The following is an 18,997-nucleotide window of genomic DNA, read 5'->3' as shown; positions in this document are numbered from 1 at the left end:
ATGGAAATCCCAGAATCTATGCTATCTCAATCAAAAATATTCATCCCAGATTCTATGACCCCCCTACTAATGATACCAATGACTATAATAATCAAGAAGAAACAGTGACTAATCTTGACCATGATCATCTAAGATCATATTTCAATGTATCTCCATATGTAGAAAATATAACGAGTATATTGCAGGATTCGTTTCTAAAACAGTAATGAAAAAAATTAACTATAATATATGCAAAGAGATCTTAACTGTAGGTCAAACAGCTAATCTTTTAATTAAACTAAAAGATAGAAACGATGCACTGATTAAACCTATTAAGGATGGTGGTTATATTCGTGCCGTTTCAGAAAAAATATACGATGCATAGATTTTACAAATATGTGTGGTAACAATTTTATAAAAAATTATATTTGAAAATAAAATCAGAAGTGTTTACACGTAATTCTGTATTCCAAACAAATACAATGAATAAGCATATAAAAAATCAATCATTGTTTACGAATCATAAGGACCAATTACTAATTTTAATAATATACACTTATGTAAATTTACGATTAAATTATATCGCAAATCAACAACAAAAAAAGGTGGGTAAGTGGATGTCGCTCTGCTGCACAGTAGGTTACAAGTGGGTCACTGTAATGGATGGTGTTAAATTTGAATTGAATGATATAATATCATTGTATTCACAAGTTCTAACAGGTGAAGAAACATCCAGTAATTTAGATAGGCTTCCTTTAGTACGCACCCATGATGTCTGTTGATGTTGAGTGGTCATTCTCGGCATACAAAACTCTTCTGTCAAATAACTGTAGATCATTCAAATTTGTAAATATAAGAAAACATATATTGTTCAATGCAGTTCTTAATGTATCTAAATGAAATAAGTTAATACATTTTATTATTAATTTAATATACAACAATAGGTATTAAATTGTTTTACATATTTAAGTTAACAGTAAATGTTCCAGAGCTGGAATAAATATATTCTATTTCTCAAATTCCTTCACCATATTTTAGGTATATTAAAACTTGTATAATTTAAAAAATCTATAAATTAATTTATAAAAAAGTTCAAATAAAAAAATGTTTGTTGATGAAATTTTAATTTTCATATTTTTCAACGTTAAGAGCTATTTATAGTGCTTATTGTGGTGTGCTTGAGTGCATAATAAAGAGCTAAAAATGTACTTTATTTGTGCTATAAATTCCGAGCCTTGGTCATAAATTATAATGTAGGTACGTAATACTTTTTTTCTTTTTTTTTTAATGCCTAGTGGCGTTTATTGATAATTCACAATCTGTACATTAGATACAATAAGTAATTTTGATTACATGCTGTTAATGACTTGAAAGGAAGACTAGCAGTAGAGTCACTTTTTACAATGAATTTACTGTATTATTTATTATTATAGATATTCATCATATTTATATATGCCTACAATATTATAGTTCCCTATAGATTTATGACTTAAAGGAGCTTACAATTAATTTCTATAAATCATTTCCATATTTGCAATTTTGCATATTATTTTGTATAGGTACTTAAGGAGGTATTTAGTTTTAATAAATTTTAAATTATAGAAACAAACTTTCATTAATTCTTTGAAGAATTTTAATTTGATCACCTAGGTACTATAAAAAGACATATTAGTCTACCTACCTACCTTAAAGTAGTAAATGTGGAATACCAAGATTTGTTAGATGGATTACATACAGAAATGGTAACAAATAATGACAGACCACCATTTTGTGTTATGGATGATTCAGGATTCAAATATTCAATATTTTGAACTATTATCGAATTAACATACTGTCGATTAATAATATCTAAACGTGTACATTTAAGTGGAAGTTTAAAAAAGAAATTAAAATCACAGCGTATTGAAATAAAAGAAAAATTACTCCCGGGAATAAATGCTTTTTTTGATAAAGATTCTTTTGCAAATGATTCAAGTTTGAGTACCACGCCTTTGAAATCTGCGCCTACGGAAACGGAAACAACTGATAATTTAAGTACGATGTCAGAGGAACGGCTGAGTGGTTTGTCAATTATTTCGATTGAAAATAAGCGGGCACAGCAATTAAATTTGGATGAAGTCATTGACAAGTTTGCTCAAGTGAAGGCTAGGAAAGTTAATTTTTAATTACATTATATAATATAATACTTAATATTTCAATGTCATTGTTTTTATACATTTTTAAGTAGTAAAATAATACAGGCACCTTTACATGCATTTTTTTTTTACCTCATAGAATCATTGTTTACATTAAAGAAGGCCTCAAACTTTTATTCGCCCCAGGGCCACCAAGTTACATGCTACGCCACTGCTATTACGAATTACGATCAAAAGTTAATACGTGTTTCATTTCGATATTTTAAATACCGAATGAAAAAATTATAAATTTATGTAAGTATTTAATAAATGTTTATTACTTTATTCGATTGCAAATATTTTGAAAGTATGAGTGATAAATGCAAAAAAAGTAATTGAATTGGAGAGGTTCTGAGGTTATTAATCTTATTATATTATTATTTATAATAATCTAGTAATATTACTAAGTAATATACGACATAAGTAATGTTCTAGACCAGGGGTCGGCAATAGGGGAAGTAACTGGACCGCCAAAAATATATTTTTTAATGTTGGCTTTTGAACATAATAGGTAGATATTTGATTTATTTTTATGATGCATTTGGATATATTTTGGCTCTACATACATATGTGAAACTTCGTTCTCCAAAATTACGTTTTTAAAGAATAAATATCGTAAAGTTTACCTAATTAAAATAAATTGATCTAAAAAAAGAGACAACAATCAACAATTACTATATATAACTATAATTATAAAGATCTTGTGCCTGACCGTCTGAGTCTATTTTCTTATACGGTTATACCTACAGTGCGAATAGGGTCCTACTTTTTTTTTTAGTTTCTAAAATCTGAACTAGGCGATGAATGTATTGATTTAACCATGAAGTATTTTATAAGCGTTTAAACTTTAAAGTTCAAATTTTGACAACATTTATCAAATTGATAATTTTCAAATTATATTGTAGTTAAAAATGTATAAATTGTTCAATTTTTATGGCTAAGGATTGAATATTTAAAACAAGGTTCCACGTAAATAGTTTATACTAGCTGTAACCAAAAATTCTATGGTATTTATACAAACTAAGTTTTTTTTATAGGCATTATAAGTTCAAATTTGTATGAAATAAGATATTTAAACGAAGATCGACGATTTTAGTTGTTTTGTTGTAATTTAAAAATATTATTCATAGGTACCTACATGTTTGTAGCTTTCAAAATGTATAAATGTATTATTATATTTTATATACACAATTAAATTTTCAAATGCAATATTTTCGGCAAAAATTAATTCAACCTACTATACTAATACCCAGACAATAGTAAAATAAATTACTTTAACGACTTTAACCATAGTAATATCATGAAATATACTTAGTATTATTATAGGCTTCGCCAGAATCATTGTTCGTATTAAAATATTTTATATCATTGGATTCAAATCCATATAATATCCATTGCAGAGAATTCTCTAGACACCATGATTCTCGTGTACCTACAATAGAGTGTTACCTACTTGCCAACTTTTTTATATTGATTTAGTAACATCTATAATTTTCTAACAACTACCTACTAACTAGTTCGACTATCGATTTTAATAATTGTATTTACATTTTTAAAATTAATTTGAAAAATATTAGGTTGTGATACTATATTAATTTACTTACACATCCAAAAATAATCAATTTATTTTATTTTTATTTATAAAAAAAAGTTTACATAATATATCTATTTTTACGTGGTCTGGCTTCATTGTAAATAATTGTAGGTATATCGCTGACAATAATATTTTAAACAAAAATACCTATTTACGAGTGCAACGATTACTATATTTAAGATTTAAATATTTAATTAAGATTTTCCAATTCCACCCTATAAGAGCCAATTATTTAGCCTTTAGTTATTGCTCTTGTCAAATGATTTATTCATTCATAAATTTGGTAACAAATAGCAATAATTATTATACCAAATGTCCAAATACATCATGTATAATAATTGCGTATTGTGAACATTTAATTATTAAGTATACCTATAGGCTATAATAAAAAATAATATTTTATGTGATTATGTGATAAATTAAATAATATTTGAAATTGTCATAAATTCGATGACATACAATATTTATAAATGTAAGTATTGTTTTCACTTTAATAATTTCAATCACTTCATTAATTTGATAGTTATATTATATATTACACTTATGTTTAAACAATATTAAAATTATATGGTGTTTCCAGTTCTGTAGATTGTAATAATATTTGGTGGTCCTAAGAAGGACCGTTTTAAATTAGAAAAATAATAATGCACGCACATAGGTATTAAAAAATAGGCTTAAGCTTTCTTTTCGGTCTTTTTAGGCAAGAGAACGGCTTGGATGTTGGGCAACACACCACCTTGGGCAATAGTTACTCCGGACAATAACTTGTTCAGCTCCTCGTCATTTCTGATAGCCAATTGCAAATGTCTAGGGATGATACGGGACTTTTTGTTGTCACGGGCGGCGTTACCAGCCAACTCCAAAACTTCGGCGGCCAAGTATTCCATGACGGCAGCCAGGTATACCGGTGCTCCGGCTCCGACACGCTCGGCGTAGTTTCCTTTTCTCAATAGACGATGGATACGACCGACCGGGAACTGGAGCCCGGCACGAGACGACCTGGTCTTGGACTTGCCCCCTTTCGCTTTTCCTGCTTTTCCACGACCACTCATGTTGGAGATATGTGTATATGACGTTGTAGTAGTATAGTAATAGTAGTAGTCAACTGGAACGACACGACTCAAATGATACTCTGGTCAGCTTCAACACGGGTTTATATATAGTGAAATTGCCCTTAAATTGAGATGTATGAGACGTAAAACAAAAATGTGACGATGTAATATGACGAGTTAGTTGTGTAAAAGGTTATAGCAAAAGGTACTTTTACACAAGCAAAATGTAGGGTGTCCGGAGCAGATGTATTTCCCCCAGAGGGTAGTAATGTGACGATTTAATAAGGGTGATGTCGACCAATGAACGCACGTAGTTGCACCGCAAAAATAGCTTAAATACGAGAGCACTATTTCTAGGGTGTCACTCGTTCGAGCCGTACCATACAACACAGTTCAGCAGGCAAACACAAACATGGCTCCAGGAGGAAAATCAGCAGGAAAGGCGATGAAAAAATCGTCGGGCAAAGCGCAAAAGAACATCGTCAAGGCCGGAAAGAAACGCAAGCCCAAGAGGAAAGAATCGTACGGTATTTACATCTACAAAGTCCTGAAACAAGTACACCCCGATACCGGCGTCTCCTCAAAGGCAATGAGCATCATGAACAGCTTCGTCAACGATCTTTTCGAGCGCATCGCCGCCGAATCAAGCCGGCTGGCTCACTACAACAAGCGTTCAACAATCACCAGTCGGGAAATCCAAACCGCTGTCCGTCTGTTGTTGCCTGGTGAGTTGGCCAAGCACGCCGTCAGCGAAGGCACAAAGGCCGTCACGAAATACACCAGCTCCAAGTAATCGAACGTGACGATGATATTCCACAACCTACTGCGATATAGGTATTATAACACTTAAAAAGGCTCTTTTCAGGGCTACCAATTTTTGAACTATAATCCTAAAAGCCCGCATTTGTTACTCCCACCATTTACCTGTAAACACCAATGGAACCATAGGAGCATTTCTACTGCCCAAAAAGGTGAAGACCTACACAAAATTAAAATTAAATAAAAAAACACACATTGTGAATCAATACAAAATGTAAGTTAAGTTTTTCTATTTTTTAAGCCTGTAAAAGCTAGGTACAAGTTAATTAGAAAATAAAAATAAATTTAGTTTTAACTTTTTTTCATATAAAATTAATAATTACACACTTTTTGAAAGCTAACAAATAACATGGTATTATTTAAAGGTCTTATTTGTAGTTTTAAACAAATACATGTACCCAGTAGTCAGTACGATTAAGCATTTACATAAAATTAAATATTAAGATTTAATTCAATATATTCCATAGCATACTTATTTAAATAATAAAATATCTATTTGATGTTGATATATACCTGAGCTATAAAACTGAGTGCATAGTTACAGTTTGATTGACTGATTAAAAACTGCTTTGTGACTGTGAGGTAGGGTGATGTAGGTATATAATTATATTATACTGGCTGTAACATTTTAACAGAAAAACATGACAAATTAAATACATTTTCTTCTAATCAATGTTTTAATTTATTTTATATAATATATAATTTACAGACGCTTGTGGTATACGTACCAAAACATTTTTTTTTTTATACTGAAAATAAAAATTTTTATATCTGATATAAATATTGTTATTGGAAAATTAAAAATAGCCAATTTGTAAATCGGTTTTTTGGAAAAATATTGATTGTAGGCACCTAAAAACATTCATTTAAGTTGTGTATACTTTATTTTTTACAATCTTTTTAAATCACATTATTCTCGTTCACTCTATATTGTACCCCTGACTTCTCTGTCTATAGAGAGAGCGAGCAAAGAAACAAAGTACTAAAATGTATGCAGTTCCTTAGTTCCTTCACTACTTTATGTTTTTTCTCTCTCGGTTATATGGATCGCCTAGCAATAATTAGCATTGATGGCAGGGTGGAGTGGAATGCGCTGTCCAATAGTTTATGGGTCTATGGTAATAAGTTCTTTTTTTTCTCTTTTTTTCCTGTTTTGAACCGACGACGCCGCGGGAACTGCTTTCGCAATGCTTCCGCGGCGCAATGGTAATAAGTTCTATAATAACTTATAATAACTTATAACAACTGTAATAACTAATATGATTGCAATAAACAAAAATATTATAAACGGCTGCGGACTATCAGTAATCTGGTCGTCGGACGACAATAAATTTTATATAAGACGACCGCGGACCGACGGGCGACAGGCGACGATAATGCGAGAAAAATAATACATATTATAATGTAAACGAGTAGACGGTCGGGTCGACTGCTGACCAATGCCTACTACTGAATATCGTAAATGAATAATGATTTAAATAAAATATGTAAATGTAATCATTTACAGTATTTGCCACCACCGACGACCGCCGGATGCCGGATCGATTATAGTGCTATCGCCCGGAGGAAACACTTTCCCGGAAACGCGACGACGACGTCTTGTCTAGTCAGTTGTTACGCAGAATAAAACATTAAAACCGTACAACGTACCGTGCACTGTAATCGTCAACGACCTTAGAACGACGACGCCGTGATCTTGATAAGACGAACATAATAATATTTTCTGTGATATTTTTTCCTGTTTGATAACTCAAATTGTATAAAATATGTTATTGTTTTTTCGTGTTAATTCCCTACGTTTGTCCACTCGCACAGTGTAGTATTGTAATAATAATTGTTAATAATTATCATATTCGACGACATATGGGACGATAACGATATCATATTATTATCATGCGCAAACAACAAATTAAAACGTACAATTATTGATAAAACAGTAATTCCGTGTAAAAGCCAAACCGTCGCGTCAGACTACAATCGCTTTCCAAAGGCTCAAGAGTCAAACGAGTACCGACAAGTCTTTCGTTACGTTATTCATTACGTTTGACGGTAAACACCTGTGCCCATTGTGTACGGTTATGGGCAACACTAGCGGTAATCAGCGCCACAAGTCGGCAGGTCTGATCGTTCCGTCATCGCCGACAAAGGAGGTGCAAAGTCAAGCGTTTGTGTTTGATAAAACTTCGGATTCTAATGCGCTACACGAGACTAATGCGCTGTTCCCCCAGAGTTCATCGAAACCAAATGTATGTCAACAATGGTAGTCTAATAGACACTTCTGTGTGTATTTTCAATATTATTTTAATTTTTTATCTTTTTAATTCGATTTAACCGTTCTTGATCCAATAGGACGATGATTTCAACGACGGAAACCCGAATTCATTGTCAGAAAGCGACACCGAAAATAAAATGTTACCGACCGTGTTCAGATGGGATGGCGGTGGCAAACAAGTGTTCATCAGCGGCACGTTCTCTGAATGGAAACCTATACCAATGGTTCAAAGGTACTTTTATATGGTCTAATACAACCATACATATTATGTATGTAGTTAATAAATTGTAAACTTGCATTTGTATTCACTGTAAGTAGTTAGGTACCATTGATCGTTAGGAAGAAAAGTAAGGCTTGAATAGAAAATCTAAACATTGGATCCATGTAGTTAATGTATACGTAGATGAACTTAAATTACTTAATAATTACTGTTGATATATTACATTCATTGGATTTTTCATGAGTATATTAGGTTCATAATGTAACAAACAATATTCTTAATTTCCAAAACATTGCCTTGACTGTTATGCATAAGCTGACATCTTACATAATATTGTGTTGTCTCCAACTTACAAACCTGCAGTATGGCAAATAACTAAAATTAATGCTAACAACACTAAATTAGTTAGGCTGAATGCAAATTGTTTACATTAGTTATAAATTTGTAAGTTAGAGACAAGTATTTTAAATACTGTCTTGGACGTAGGATTTGTATTTGAAAATCAAATACTTTTGACAATTCAAACAAATTATTCGTCGATCGTCACTTTTTAAAAATGTATATACTATTTTATTTATAAATTATAAAAATATTTTTCTTTCATAATTGTTGAGAACTCCTGTCCACTAGCTCTGTATATCCACATCATTTATATTTCATTAAGAACTGTTTAATTAGGTACCTATTATTAAAGAATTTCTATAATATAACAAGTTTTATTTATTTTCATTTTTCAGTATACAATTGAAAATGGTACAAAAAGTTCTAGTAATACCTAGGTGAATGTATCATGACAATTTTAAATAAGTAATTACAAAATTAATTTAGCAAACTAACTAGTGGAAAAGTAAAGTAAAAAAAAGTATTTGAAAAGTATTTAAATACATTGCAAGTATTTATATTTTGTTCTTAAATACTTTTTCTTAAAAGTATTTGAAATGTATTTTAAATACTTTCTGAATGGATGTATTTGTATCTGTATTTAAATACAATTTTAAAAGTATCTTTTACAAGACTCATAGTTTTGTGAAGAACTCTGATTACGTATAGAATATAATCAATTATTATTTGGTTAAATCTTAAAATATGTATCTTCATTTTTATCTGCTAAGAAATCGGTGCAGAATCTATGTTTATTTGTGGGTTTTTAACGATAATTCTGTTTTTAAGTAAGTTATGAGCATTTTAGCAATTTACGCTATATTAAATACGCATAACTTACTAAAAAACTGAACTATCGTAAAAAACCCACACACAAACACAGGTTTGACAATCAAGTTTCATTAAAGGTTGATTCAGTGGCGCGCACTCAAAAATAAATAGGGGTAGCATATTGAATCGGTTACCTCTATATTCGCTAATTGTATATAATTATACAATAGTTTATTTTCAATATTTTTATACGTAGTAGAATTTTTATAATGTAAATATTTTGGAGCCAGGGTGTCAACCCACCTACCAAAAAAATCAGGGGTAGTAGCTTCTACCCTTGAACCCTCCAGTGTGCGCCACTGGGTTGATTCACTCTAATTTTTAAACAAATTGAGCTAAACGCGTCATCTTGAGCATATATTTGCTGTGTTACGCACTTGTAAAATTAAGACAACAAATAGCTGTGTAGCGTCCTTTTAAGCTTACAATTCAGATATAAAAAAATTTGATAAAGATTTATTAATATTAATAATATAATTTAGTTTAAGATGTTTCATAAAATGTTTATTTAGACAATGATTTATGTAAGTCCTAAATAATCAACAACTTTCTGTCCTATACTTTTTTTTATACAATTTACATTTAAATCATATCTTAAAAATTCACGTTTAATTATATTTATAAATATTTAATTTGTTAATATTGTTCTATATTAAAACAACTCTTTAGCTTTTTTGTTGACTTTTGAATGAATTTTTGAACTCATCAAACCCTCAAACATATTAAAATTAAAAGTAAAATTTAAGTTTGAATCCAAACATCTCAAATAATTTGAGCATAATCAAGTTTAAAATGTTCAAAGTGACAGAAGATAAATTTTAATTAATTTTTATCAGTAAACATTGTTTTTTAACTATTATATTTTAAAATTTGTAAAAAAATTTAAACCTTTAAAAGTTTAAATTCTAATAATAAAGGAAAAAAAATTTGAATTTGTTAAAATATAAGTTTGACCTACCCTTCCCTACTTACATAAAATGTAGGTGGCACGACAAAAAATAGATGTTAAAATGTAATAAAAATTTATTATTGTCTAGAGTAGCAACATTTCTTAATTTTTTGAAGTACGCGGACTGCTAATAAAACACTATCAAACAGTGGACCCCTTCCCAATTGTCTTTTAAATAACCTTTTTATGTAACTAGTCCAACCAATATTACAAACACATAAAGAGTTATACCAAAACATACTCATTTCATAATTATTTTTAATATGTACTTAATTTTACAAAGAAATTTAATACTTTATCTTTTAATTTTTATTACTTAATGCAAAGAGCTGTGTTACATTCCCTACATCAGTTTTTAAAAAATTTACTCTAAAAACGTATTAATTCTAAAAACTTTAACCATACTCTGGATTTCTAGGCCGTTTTAAAACTTGTTTAAATTTATACAATAGCAGAGAAGTCATTTTTAGATAAATAAACTGTGGGAATAATTGGAACTAAAACTTTCACAACAGAAATATTAATAGCGCAATGAACTCTTACAAATGGAAACACAATTTAAGAACCACTGTTTTAGAGCAACATATTTTAACAATAATTTATTGAACTTTAACTTATCATAATATATGAAATACTTTCTACATGACGTGATTTATTTTTAAATATATAAGTAATACACTATCAATTTTATTTATGATTTCAGTCACAATGATTTTGTAACTATAATTGACTTACCAGAGGGTGAACACCATTATAAATTTTGTGTTGATGGCAATTGGCAGTGTGATAATAAAGTTGTAAGTTGATATTTAATATTTGCAGCATTTTGCATGGAAAAATCTATCAATTTACAATATGCTTTTTATTTATAGTCCATGATTGAAGGTGATCCAGGTATAACAAATAACAAAGTAGTAGTGAGGAAAACAGACTTTGAAGTTTTTCAAGCACTAGATGTTGATTCAATTGACGAAAATTGCATTGAAAAAAGTAATCAACATTTATTTTATTAACTGACTAGTAAATTTTTTTTTAATGTATAGCTTCTAAATATCTACATGACCTGTCGATACATTAAAAATTAAGAACAAATAATACTTAAAAGATTTAATAACTAATTCAGCATATTTCATTGTAAATTATTACATTTTCAGTAGTATTATTAAAATTAGAAATGAGAATATAAAATTAGCCTGGATTGTAAAAGTTAATACCACAATATGTTCATATAATATATAAATTAATTGAGAATTTTTAATTATCTGTACAACTGTACCTTATTTAGTGGAAATATCTGCAAAAATCAAACACTTAAAGAAGAACCGCATAATAAACAGATTTATAAATATTTGAGAAAAAATTATCTCTTCAGAGCGCGTAAATATGAACTACTGAGTTTTTTAATTCTGTTCATAAAATTTAAGTACATTTCAATGTTACATATTAAAACAATATTTTTGATTTTTAATAAATGTTTAGTCTAATTTATATTTGTATGAACACTTAATAATTGAAAATACAACATTTATCTAACCTAGTAACTGTTCAGTCACTTTTTTTACTAAGGTGGTTTATTATTACCTTTAAATTGAAAAATGATAGATATATTTTGGATGAATTTAGATGAATCTAGATATTGATACTTAGAATCTATTTATATCACTTTTTTTTAATATTTTTTATTTAGGTGGATTTTCTCAAGATATTCCTTCGTCAGTTCCTTGGCAGAAAGTTTCTGGACCACCAATTTTACCACCACATCTTCTGCAAGTGATACTGAACAAAGACACTTCAGTTTCCGTAATTATTTTCGATATTATTCTCATACAAAATAATAATTTTTTTTTTTTTAATAAATAATTTTGTGTACTTAGTGTGAACCAACACTTCTTCCAGAACCAAACCATGTGATGCTCAACCATTTGTATGCTCTTTCAATTAAGGATGGAGTCATGGTGTTGAGTGCAACACACAGATATCGTAAAAAATATGTTACTACTCTACTGTATAAACCAATCTGAACATGGTATATTATGTTTATTTTTTTTTACTATTTATTCATTCATTATTAGGACAAAACACATTAGGCTGAATTATAGTTCTACTACCATGTTTGATTCATTGAGCTTTCATTGGACTTTAAAATTTGAACAAATCTTTACAAGTTACTTTTATTCAGTCTTAAATATTAGGGACATTTTCCGGTAACTGCTGCAATTCCGTACAATTTTCCATTACCGTGTAGAGGTACAGGTAGACTTTCTCTCTTCACTTTTTCATTTCTTCCAGTGAATTCGATTTTCCCTCTAAAATATAAATATATAATCGTAATATATTGTATCAATCTTTTAAAATATAAGAACCACATACGTTATCCAATCAGTCCAGTAAAAATTTTCCCTTGTAATAGTCAGTCCAAAAGGATAACTGCAATTAGCAACAGCAGTCCGTTGTAATCGACTCTCTATTCCAATACATTCTAAAATATAGGAAAAAAATATATATCTGTTTATAATATTAGATAACAAATAATAAATTGCTTAGTATTAACTATTATTAATAATAGATATAGGAAGACACTTTTTTTAAAAAATATTTTGTAAAGTTACCTATGCTTTTTAAACCTGCATCTGCCCAGCACATTTCATCTGTATACCAATCTATAGCTATAGAGTTTGGTAATTTGACATTAGGTCCTTGGACAAAAATTTCTCTTTGACTGCCATCCAAATCAGACCATTCAATTTTAGGGCTATTTCTATTCCAGTCTGACCAAAATAATTTTCTAGCCATAAATAAAATATATAAATTAGTTAATTAAATTGTTTCAGTTTTATATAAATTATAATACTAGGTACCTTCTGTTTGGATGAACTGCAATTCCACGAGGATTACTCAGTGAAGAATTTGCTATTATTGTTACATGGGTGCCATTAGACAAATCTGCTGCCATTATTCGTTTAAAACCAGAATCGGTCCAATAAATCTTTCTATTAATCCAGTCAATAGTTAACCCTTCGGTTGATGTAGCTTCGGTAGCAATAAATTCTTGCACATTTGAACCATTCAGTTTAGCAGACTTAATTGTCTGGTCTGCTATATAACTCCAATAGAACTGCTCTTCTAAACAATCAACTGCTAAACCTTAAAATAAAATATAATTTACTGACTGACCCTATGCACTTTGTCAAATCTTATATGATTCAAACTATGTTCAACTCATTATTAAATATTCATTATAATGGTGTCCAAAACTAAAAAAAATGTTGAACTGTTACTATTGTAATATGTAACATATGATAACAATTTATAAACAAAATAAAAATTGTAAATACTTACCAATGGCTATTTTATCAAATTGCAGATGAATTGGATAATCTCCTCTTGTTTTGTTTGGAACAGTTGGAATATGCAATGTTGCCATCCCTTGATTTACAAGTAAGTAAATGTCTTCTTTTGTTGTTTTTTTATTTTCTTAAAACAAATGATACTTAAGTATAAGGGTAAAATAAGTCTGAGCAGAAGTGATTATCTAACCACTTGGCTACAAAACAATATATATTTTTTTTTTATACATAAATTCTATGTAAATATTTATGATTTTGTTTTATAGATGCTATAAATTGATGTTTTATAAATAAACTATTGTAATTTAAATAAATGTTAATTATTATGTTTATATGTTATTGACAAATATTTGTCTTACCTTTACAGTAATAACCATTTCCTATGAATCCTTGTCTACATTGACAAATGTAATGTCCTGATGTATCAATCATACACTGAGCCAATGGATGGCAAATGCTAGTATTTACAATACATGTCTCTGAGCATGATAACTCTAATCCATTCCAGTTTTCTGTATATCCCTTCAAAAAAAAATATTAGGAATTGTTCGTTTTTATTGTGTAAATATTAAATAATTATAATTAGCTTATTTTATTAATTACTACCTGGGCACAAGAACATTTAAAAGTATTTCCTATGTTGTTACATTCAGTATTTGCAGGACACGAGTTCTCTGTGCATCCAGTTTCAATAATCCGATCACATTGTGTAACACCGTTACCTCGGTATCCGTTATTACAACGACATGCATAATTATTTCTTTCTCCTTGTACACAATTGGCATATCTATGACATTCGTATGAACAGCCTAAGATTGATAAATAATCTTATATTACTGTGGTTTATTGTAAATAAAATATACAACTGTGACTTACGTGATCTTTGGCATTTGTTTTCAAGCTTTTGATAACCTTCCAAACACTTACAGCTATATATGAAACTGGTTTCGTTATACATACACGTCTCGTTCGGGCCACAATTTGAGTCCGCGACACATTCTCCAGTCGGTGTACATATTACACCATCTCCTTCATATCCGCTGTTGCATACACATATTGAATGACCTTCAATCATCTGACAGCTAGCATGCATATCACAGATGTTTGATTTTGAACACGATAGTTCTAAATCATTTTTAGTAGCAACATAACATACAAAATGTGTAATAATAAAAATAAAATAAAATATGACATTTTTTTATAAAAATAATTATTAAATGTGTACCTGTTTTTAATTTTGTATTTACATACTTATCTTGTTTGTAATTTAGAAGAAATACTTGAATATTTGTTTCAGCAACATAAGATAGGTATTTTGTACAATTAAATAAGAAGAAAGAAAATTGATAAGGTGATTGTGGTTTGAAAAAGTCCTTTATTAAGAGACTGGTTCAAGGTGCTAAGGTTAGCTTTAAATGCTCAGATTTAAATGTATAGAAAATGATTATTTATTTGTCATTTGATACAGGGGAGAAAATAGTAGGTAAAATGCAGAAAGTTCAACAACATAAACAAAAATTCTGCCTTTTTAAAAAAGATCAACTCGCACGGTTTTATTTAAATTTTAATATACCTACTTAGGAAGGTAAGTACTCGTAGTTTATATTCAATTTTCTCATAAAACTAAAATGGGCCTTACTGTACTATGAAACTGTTTTTCGTTTATTTCAAAATTGTAATTTTAATATTTTATAAGCGTAATTCTGCAAGTAAATAAATTTTACATTTTGAGTATTAAAATATTTATTATATACATACTACCTATGTATTAAACATTTAAGCACTCTAGGTTTTCGAAAAAAGAAATGGTCATTAAAATTGCCTGGACCCTAGACATTTTGTCTCAGTCCTGGGGTCCAGGTTCTACAAAAGTTTAAGATCTATTGGTTTAAAATAGTTTAAATAATATAAAAGGTACCTACATTAGTTATTTTGAGTTTTATATTTGTGAACAATCACTATTTTACCTATTAATTGTTTTTACATTTTCATAATATTTTTTCCCTTGTTTCTCAATCTATATTATTATACAATGAAATAGTATTTTAATACTGTAATCCATTTTAATCTTATTAATAATAAATTCTTAAGTATATAGGTGATTAATAAGATTTTCATAAAACTATAATAGCATTATTAATACTATTTTCATTGCTATAAAACTGTAAAAGTGTTTTGATAATTTTCTTAGTTCAATAACAGTATTTAAATGCTTATATGAAGTGATTACAAATTGTATTGCATTTGACACATAAATACGTGTATGTGTAAAATATGTAAATTGCCCAATAGTTGTCCCAATAAAAGAATGAATTATAACAATAATTCTCGGTCATGGCTTATCATATTAGAGAATTTGTATACCAAACAAACGACAGTTTGTAGTAGCAATTTTTATTTTTTTGAGGTATTTGAACACTATATAGGTATTATTTAATTGTTTTGTGGTATTACCACACTACAATTTATTACCACGATTTAAGATTGTATGGAATGGACACGACCAGACTGGTGGGTGGGTGGGGTGTGATACTGTTTTGTCACTACAATTTAGTAGGTGAGAACTAAGCGATAATTAAAATATAATTTGTTATGCGAATCTGGACGGTGGTCTATGGCTCGCGGTGATGTTATTATATGTAATTATCACGCTTGTAGATATCTACAACAGTGGTAATTATTATAGCGCTCTAATTGCATAGTTCCCCCCCCCCCCCCCCCCACTACAATATTTACCGTGACAGTTTCGGATCGCGATTTTAGCCACCGTGTCCAGTCCATACTTTCGTAGTTCATGGTTATTACTTGTAAATGTATAATACATATTTATTAGTAGGTACCTATTTAAAAATTAAATGTGCATGAACAAAACTATAGAATCTTCACTAGGTATTTAGAACAGAAATAACTAAAGGATACCTATTAATAATTAATATTCTGTCCTTAGTCTTAGTTAATAATATGTAAACTATTGATTCTTAGATTTCTTACCAATAATCGAACACTCATATCCGTCTCCTTCATAACCCGGATTGCATTGAACACTTGTGTCGTTGTTGAGAATTTATATAGTTACATTGGGCATGAGCATGACACGTGTTGATCTCAGCACACGAAACTGCAATCATTTTTAATACAAGTTATACAATTAATAAACAACATAACTATTGTTAGACCGAAACTCACTCGATGATTCTGTTATGGTGCTCTCCGGTTCTACGGTCGTAATATCATCATAGGGCGCACAATATTCTCCGACGTCAATGTACGATGACGGACATTGACACAAATCTTGGGTACAAGTTTTCTTCACGGGACACCCCTGACCTATGTATCTACTTCCTTCCAACCGGCATCTGGGGTCTATGAACAATTTTCGTAAATTATGCAATTAATATAGAAAGTATAAATGTATATAATATACAATCTTGCTTTTAGTGCCTAACCTAGTTTGCTAAATTAGTTTTTATATTTTTGGTAAAAAATTGGTTACAAATATTAATTTTCCGTCATAAATCATAATGGTAGGCACCTATTTACATTTTTGTGAAATATACGGAGAGAGAGGCTATACGCGTGTGGAAGATGGAGAAATCAATTACAATGTTGTGCCTTATTTAGGCTACAATATTAAAAATACCATTGCTTTTTTTCGAAAACAACGATCGCTAAAATAAATGTGAATAAACTGATCACTCTTCGTATGAACTTACATAACGGTAAACACCTAAGTCCATCGCCTATGAAACCTGCGTTGCAAGCACAGGCGTAGGTACCCGGATAATTCGTACAATGACTGTCCCTGTGACAGACTTCTGGTATATTACATTCGTTGACATCTATGCATTCGAAATCGGTGGAGTCGCCTGACAGCAAACGTATTTCGTAACTATAGTCGAAAAAATATCAAATTGTACTATTTAATCCAAGAAAACGTAAAAAAAAAGTGAAACTTCCAAATAACAAAGTCTCACGGACAAACAGAAATATCGTATTAAATAAAATTGGTTCTCAAAAATATTTCATTAAATGGAAATTGCACTGTATCTATATTGTTTTTTAAAAATAATTTGAGTACATTATTATTAATTACGACTTTAAAAACATTATACTTAAATAATATATAAGTTACGTCATTACAGTTCCTGATAAATAAACGATTAATTTACCCTTGGATACAGGAACAAGTGCTGATATTATCAGGTACATCACAAACACTGTTTTCGATGTTGTATGCCCTTGATATTGGTTCTGAAAAAATTTATAAATTTCGACGTTGACATAGGTAAATACATACATTTTTTTATATAACCCCCTTCCAGGAAATAAAGGGGAGGGAATTCCAGTTGTGATTTTTATCAAAATATACCAGTCTTATGACAGTTGTAATGACAACCTTATTAATCAAATATTCAGATAGAACTATTATGAAAACACAGTGGCATAGCCATGGTGGTAGGGGGGGGGGGGGGGGGGGGGGGGTGGTTGGCCATGCAACACCCCCAATAATTAACCGTATCAAAACACTAGATAGAAACTTTTAACTAGATAAAAATAAATAATTATTGTTAGATAATTGTTGAGTACGCACTACTGTAAGTTGTAACACATTCATTATTGATAATTCAACTCTGTAAAAAAATCATGTGGTAGCGCACACCTCCAAGGAATAAATTGAACAAAAGAATACAACGTTTTTAAGTAAATTGAGGTAAAAAAAAAAAATAATAAAAAATGCTTGTTCCAAGTCACCGCTGATATAGGTTTTAGGTGACTAGGAACATTCGTTTTTTCAAGTTCAGATTGCATTAAACCATTTGTGGTAGGTCACTTGGAAAGCTAAAATTATTTTTTAACAAAAAGTGTTAAAAACCATAATTTTACTGTAGTATTTTTTATTAATTGAAAAAAAAATGTTAACATTTTTTTGAAACTATTATTATGGTTGATTAATACTTTTTTTATTATAGTTTGCAGCCTTTACTCATGGTTAATGGAAAATTAATTCCAAAGATTTAGATGAAAAAATTGGGTAAGTTCGACTGCCGGGTGTTCGCTCATAGTAGTTTGGCATGTTCCAAGCCGCCCACTTTTTTTGGACGGATAATAAAAACAGCCCTCAAAAATCCAAATAATATTATTTCCGAATTCTAATTGACGATTAACACCGACAATTCAGTATAAAGTCACTAAAAAATAATAGTAACTTGACATTTTACGCTCAATTAAGACTTCCGAAGTTTTACGTAAGTTAAGTTTTTTATTAAATTATGGTTGAATCACAAGACGTATTGATAAGAGTTAACACATTTTCAATGGCAACGAAATATTCCGAAAAATATTATTATGATGGCAGAATTTCATTCCCTTATTCTACCA

General features: G+C 29.7%; 4 protein-coding genes across 5 annotated transcripts in view; 2 read left to right on the top strand and 2 right to left on the bottom strand.

Moving 5' to 3' along the window:
- Window positions 1-4,327: 4,327 nt before the first annotated feature.
- LOC132940894 (histone H2A) lies at window positions 4,328-6,211 on the bottom strand. Its single transcript, XM_061008696.1, has 2 exons — window positions 6,132-6,211; window positions 4,328-4,852 (listed from the first exon to the last, which is right to left on the bottom strand). The coding sequence occupies exon 2, from the start codon at window positions 4,797-4,799 to the stop codon at window positions 4,422-4,424; it is 378 nt and encodes a 125-aa protein (XP_060864679.1). The 5' UTR covers window positions 4,800-4,852; window positions 6,132-6,211; the 3' UTR covers window positions 4,328-4,421.
- LOC132940891 (histone H2B-like) lies at window positions 4,871-5,632 on the top strand. Its single transcript, XM_061008692.1, has one exon. It carries the CDS (start codon window positions 5,212-5,214, stop codon window positions 5,590-5,592), a length of 381 nt encoding a protein of 126 aa, XP_060864675.1. The 5' UTR covers window positions 4,871-5,211; the 3' UTR covers window positions 5,593-5,632.
- Window positions 6,212-7,264: 1,053 nt separating the features above from the next.
- On the top strand, window positions 7,265-13,950 carry LOC132940887 (5'-AMP-activated protein kinase subunit beta-1). Of its 2 annotated transcripts, none has more exons than XM_061008688.1 (7): window positions 7,265-7,864; window positions 7,968-8,122; window positions 10,975-11,068; window positions 11,144-11,261; window positions 11,959-12,071; window positions 12,146-12,297; window positions 13,636-13,950. In XM_061008688.1, the coding sequence occupies exons 1-6, from the start codon at window positions 7,697-7,699 to the stop codon at window positions 12,290-12,292; spliced, it is 795 nt and encodes a 264-aa protein (XP_060864671.1). In that variant the 5' UTR covers window positions 7,265-7,696; the 3' UTR covers window positions 12,293-12,297; window positions 13,636-13,950. The 2 variants fall into 2 exon arrangements, with proteins under 2 accessions (XP_060864671.1, XP_060864672.1); XM_061008689.1 differs by having other exon boundaries at window positions 7,770-7,898.
- The window catches only part of LOC132940886 (nidogen), a 23,181-nt gene continuing 16,473 nt past the window's right edge, over window positions 12,290-18,997 (bottom strand). Inside the window, 13 exon segments of the mRNA XM_061008687.1 lie at window positions 12,290-12,577; window positions 12,642-12,750; window positions 12,881-13,056; window positions 13,130-13,415; window positions 13,611-13,745; window positions 13,978-14,140; window positions 14,225-14,427; window positions 14,495-14,743; window positions 16,610-16,658; window positions 16,660-16,736; window positions 16,805-16,981; window positions 17,332-17,507; window positions 17,788-17,869. Of these exon segments, the coding sequence (XP_060864670.1) occupies window positions 12,460-12,577; window positions 12,642-12,750; window positions 12,881-13,056; window positions 13,130-13,415; window positions 13,611-13,745; window positions 13,978-14,140; window positions 14,225-14,427; window positions 14,495-14,743; window positions 16,610-16,658; window positions 16,660-16,736; window positions 16,805-16,981; window positions 17,332-17,507; window positions 17,788-17,869 (2,000 nt within the window). The 3' untranslated portion in view covers window positions 12,290-12,459.

The sequence above is a fragment of the Metopolophium dirhodum genome, chromosome 3, assembly GCF_019925205.1.
Source record: "Metopolophium dirhodum isolate CAU chromosome 3, ASM1992520v1, whole genome shotgun sequence".
Classification (NCBI taxonomy): domain Eukaryota; kingdom Metazoa; phylum Arthropoda; class Insecta; order Hemiptera; family Aphididae; genus Metopolophium; species Metopolophium dirhodum.
The sequence above is the reverse complement of the archived record's forward strand: the minus strand, read 5'-3'. Positions and strand labels throughout refer to the sequence as shown.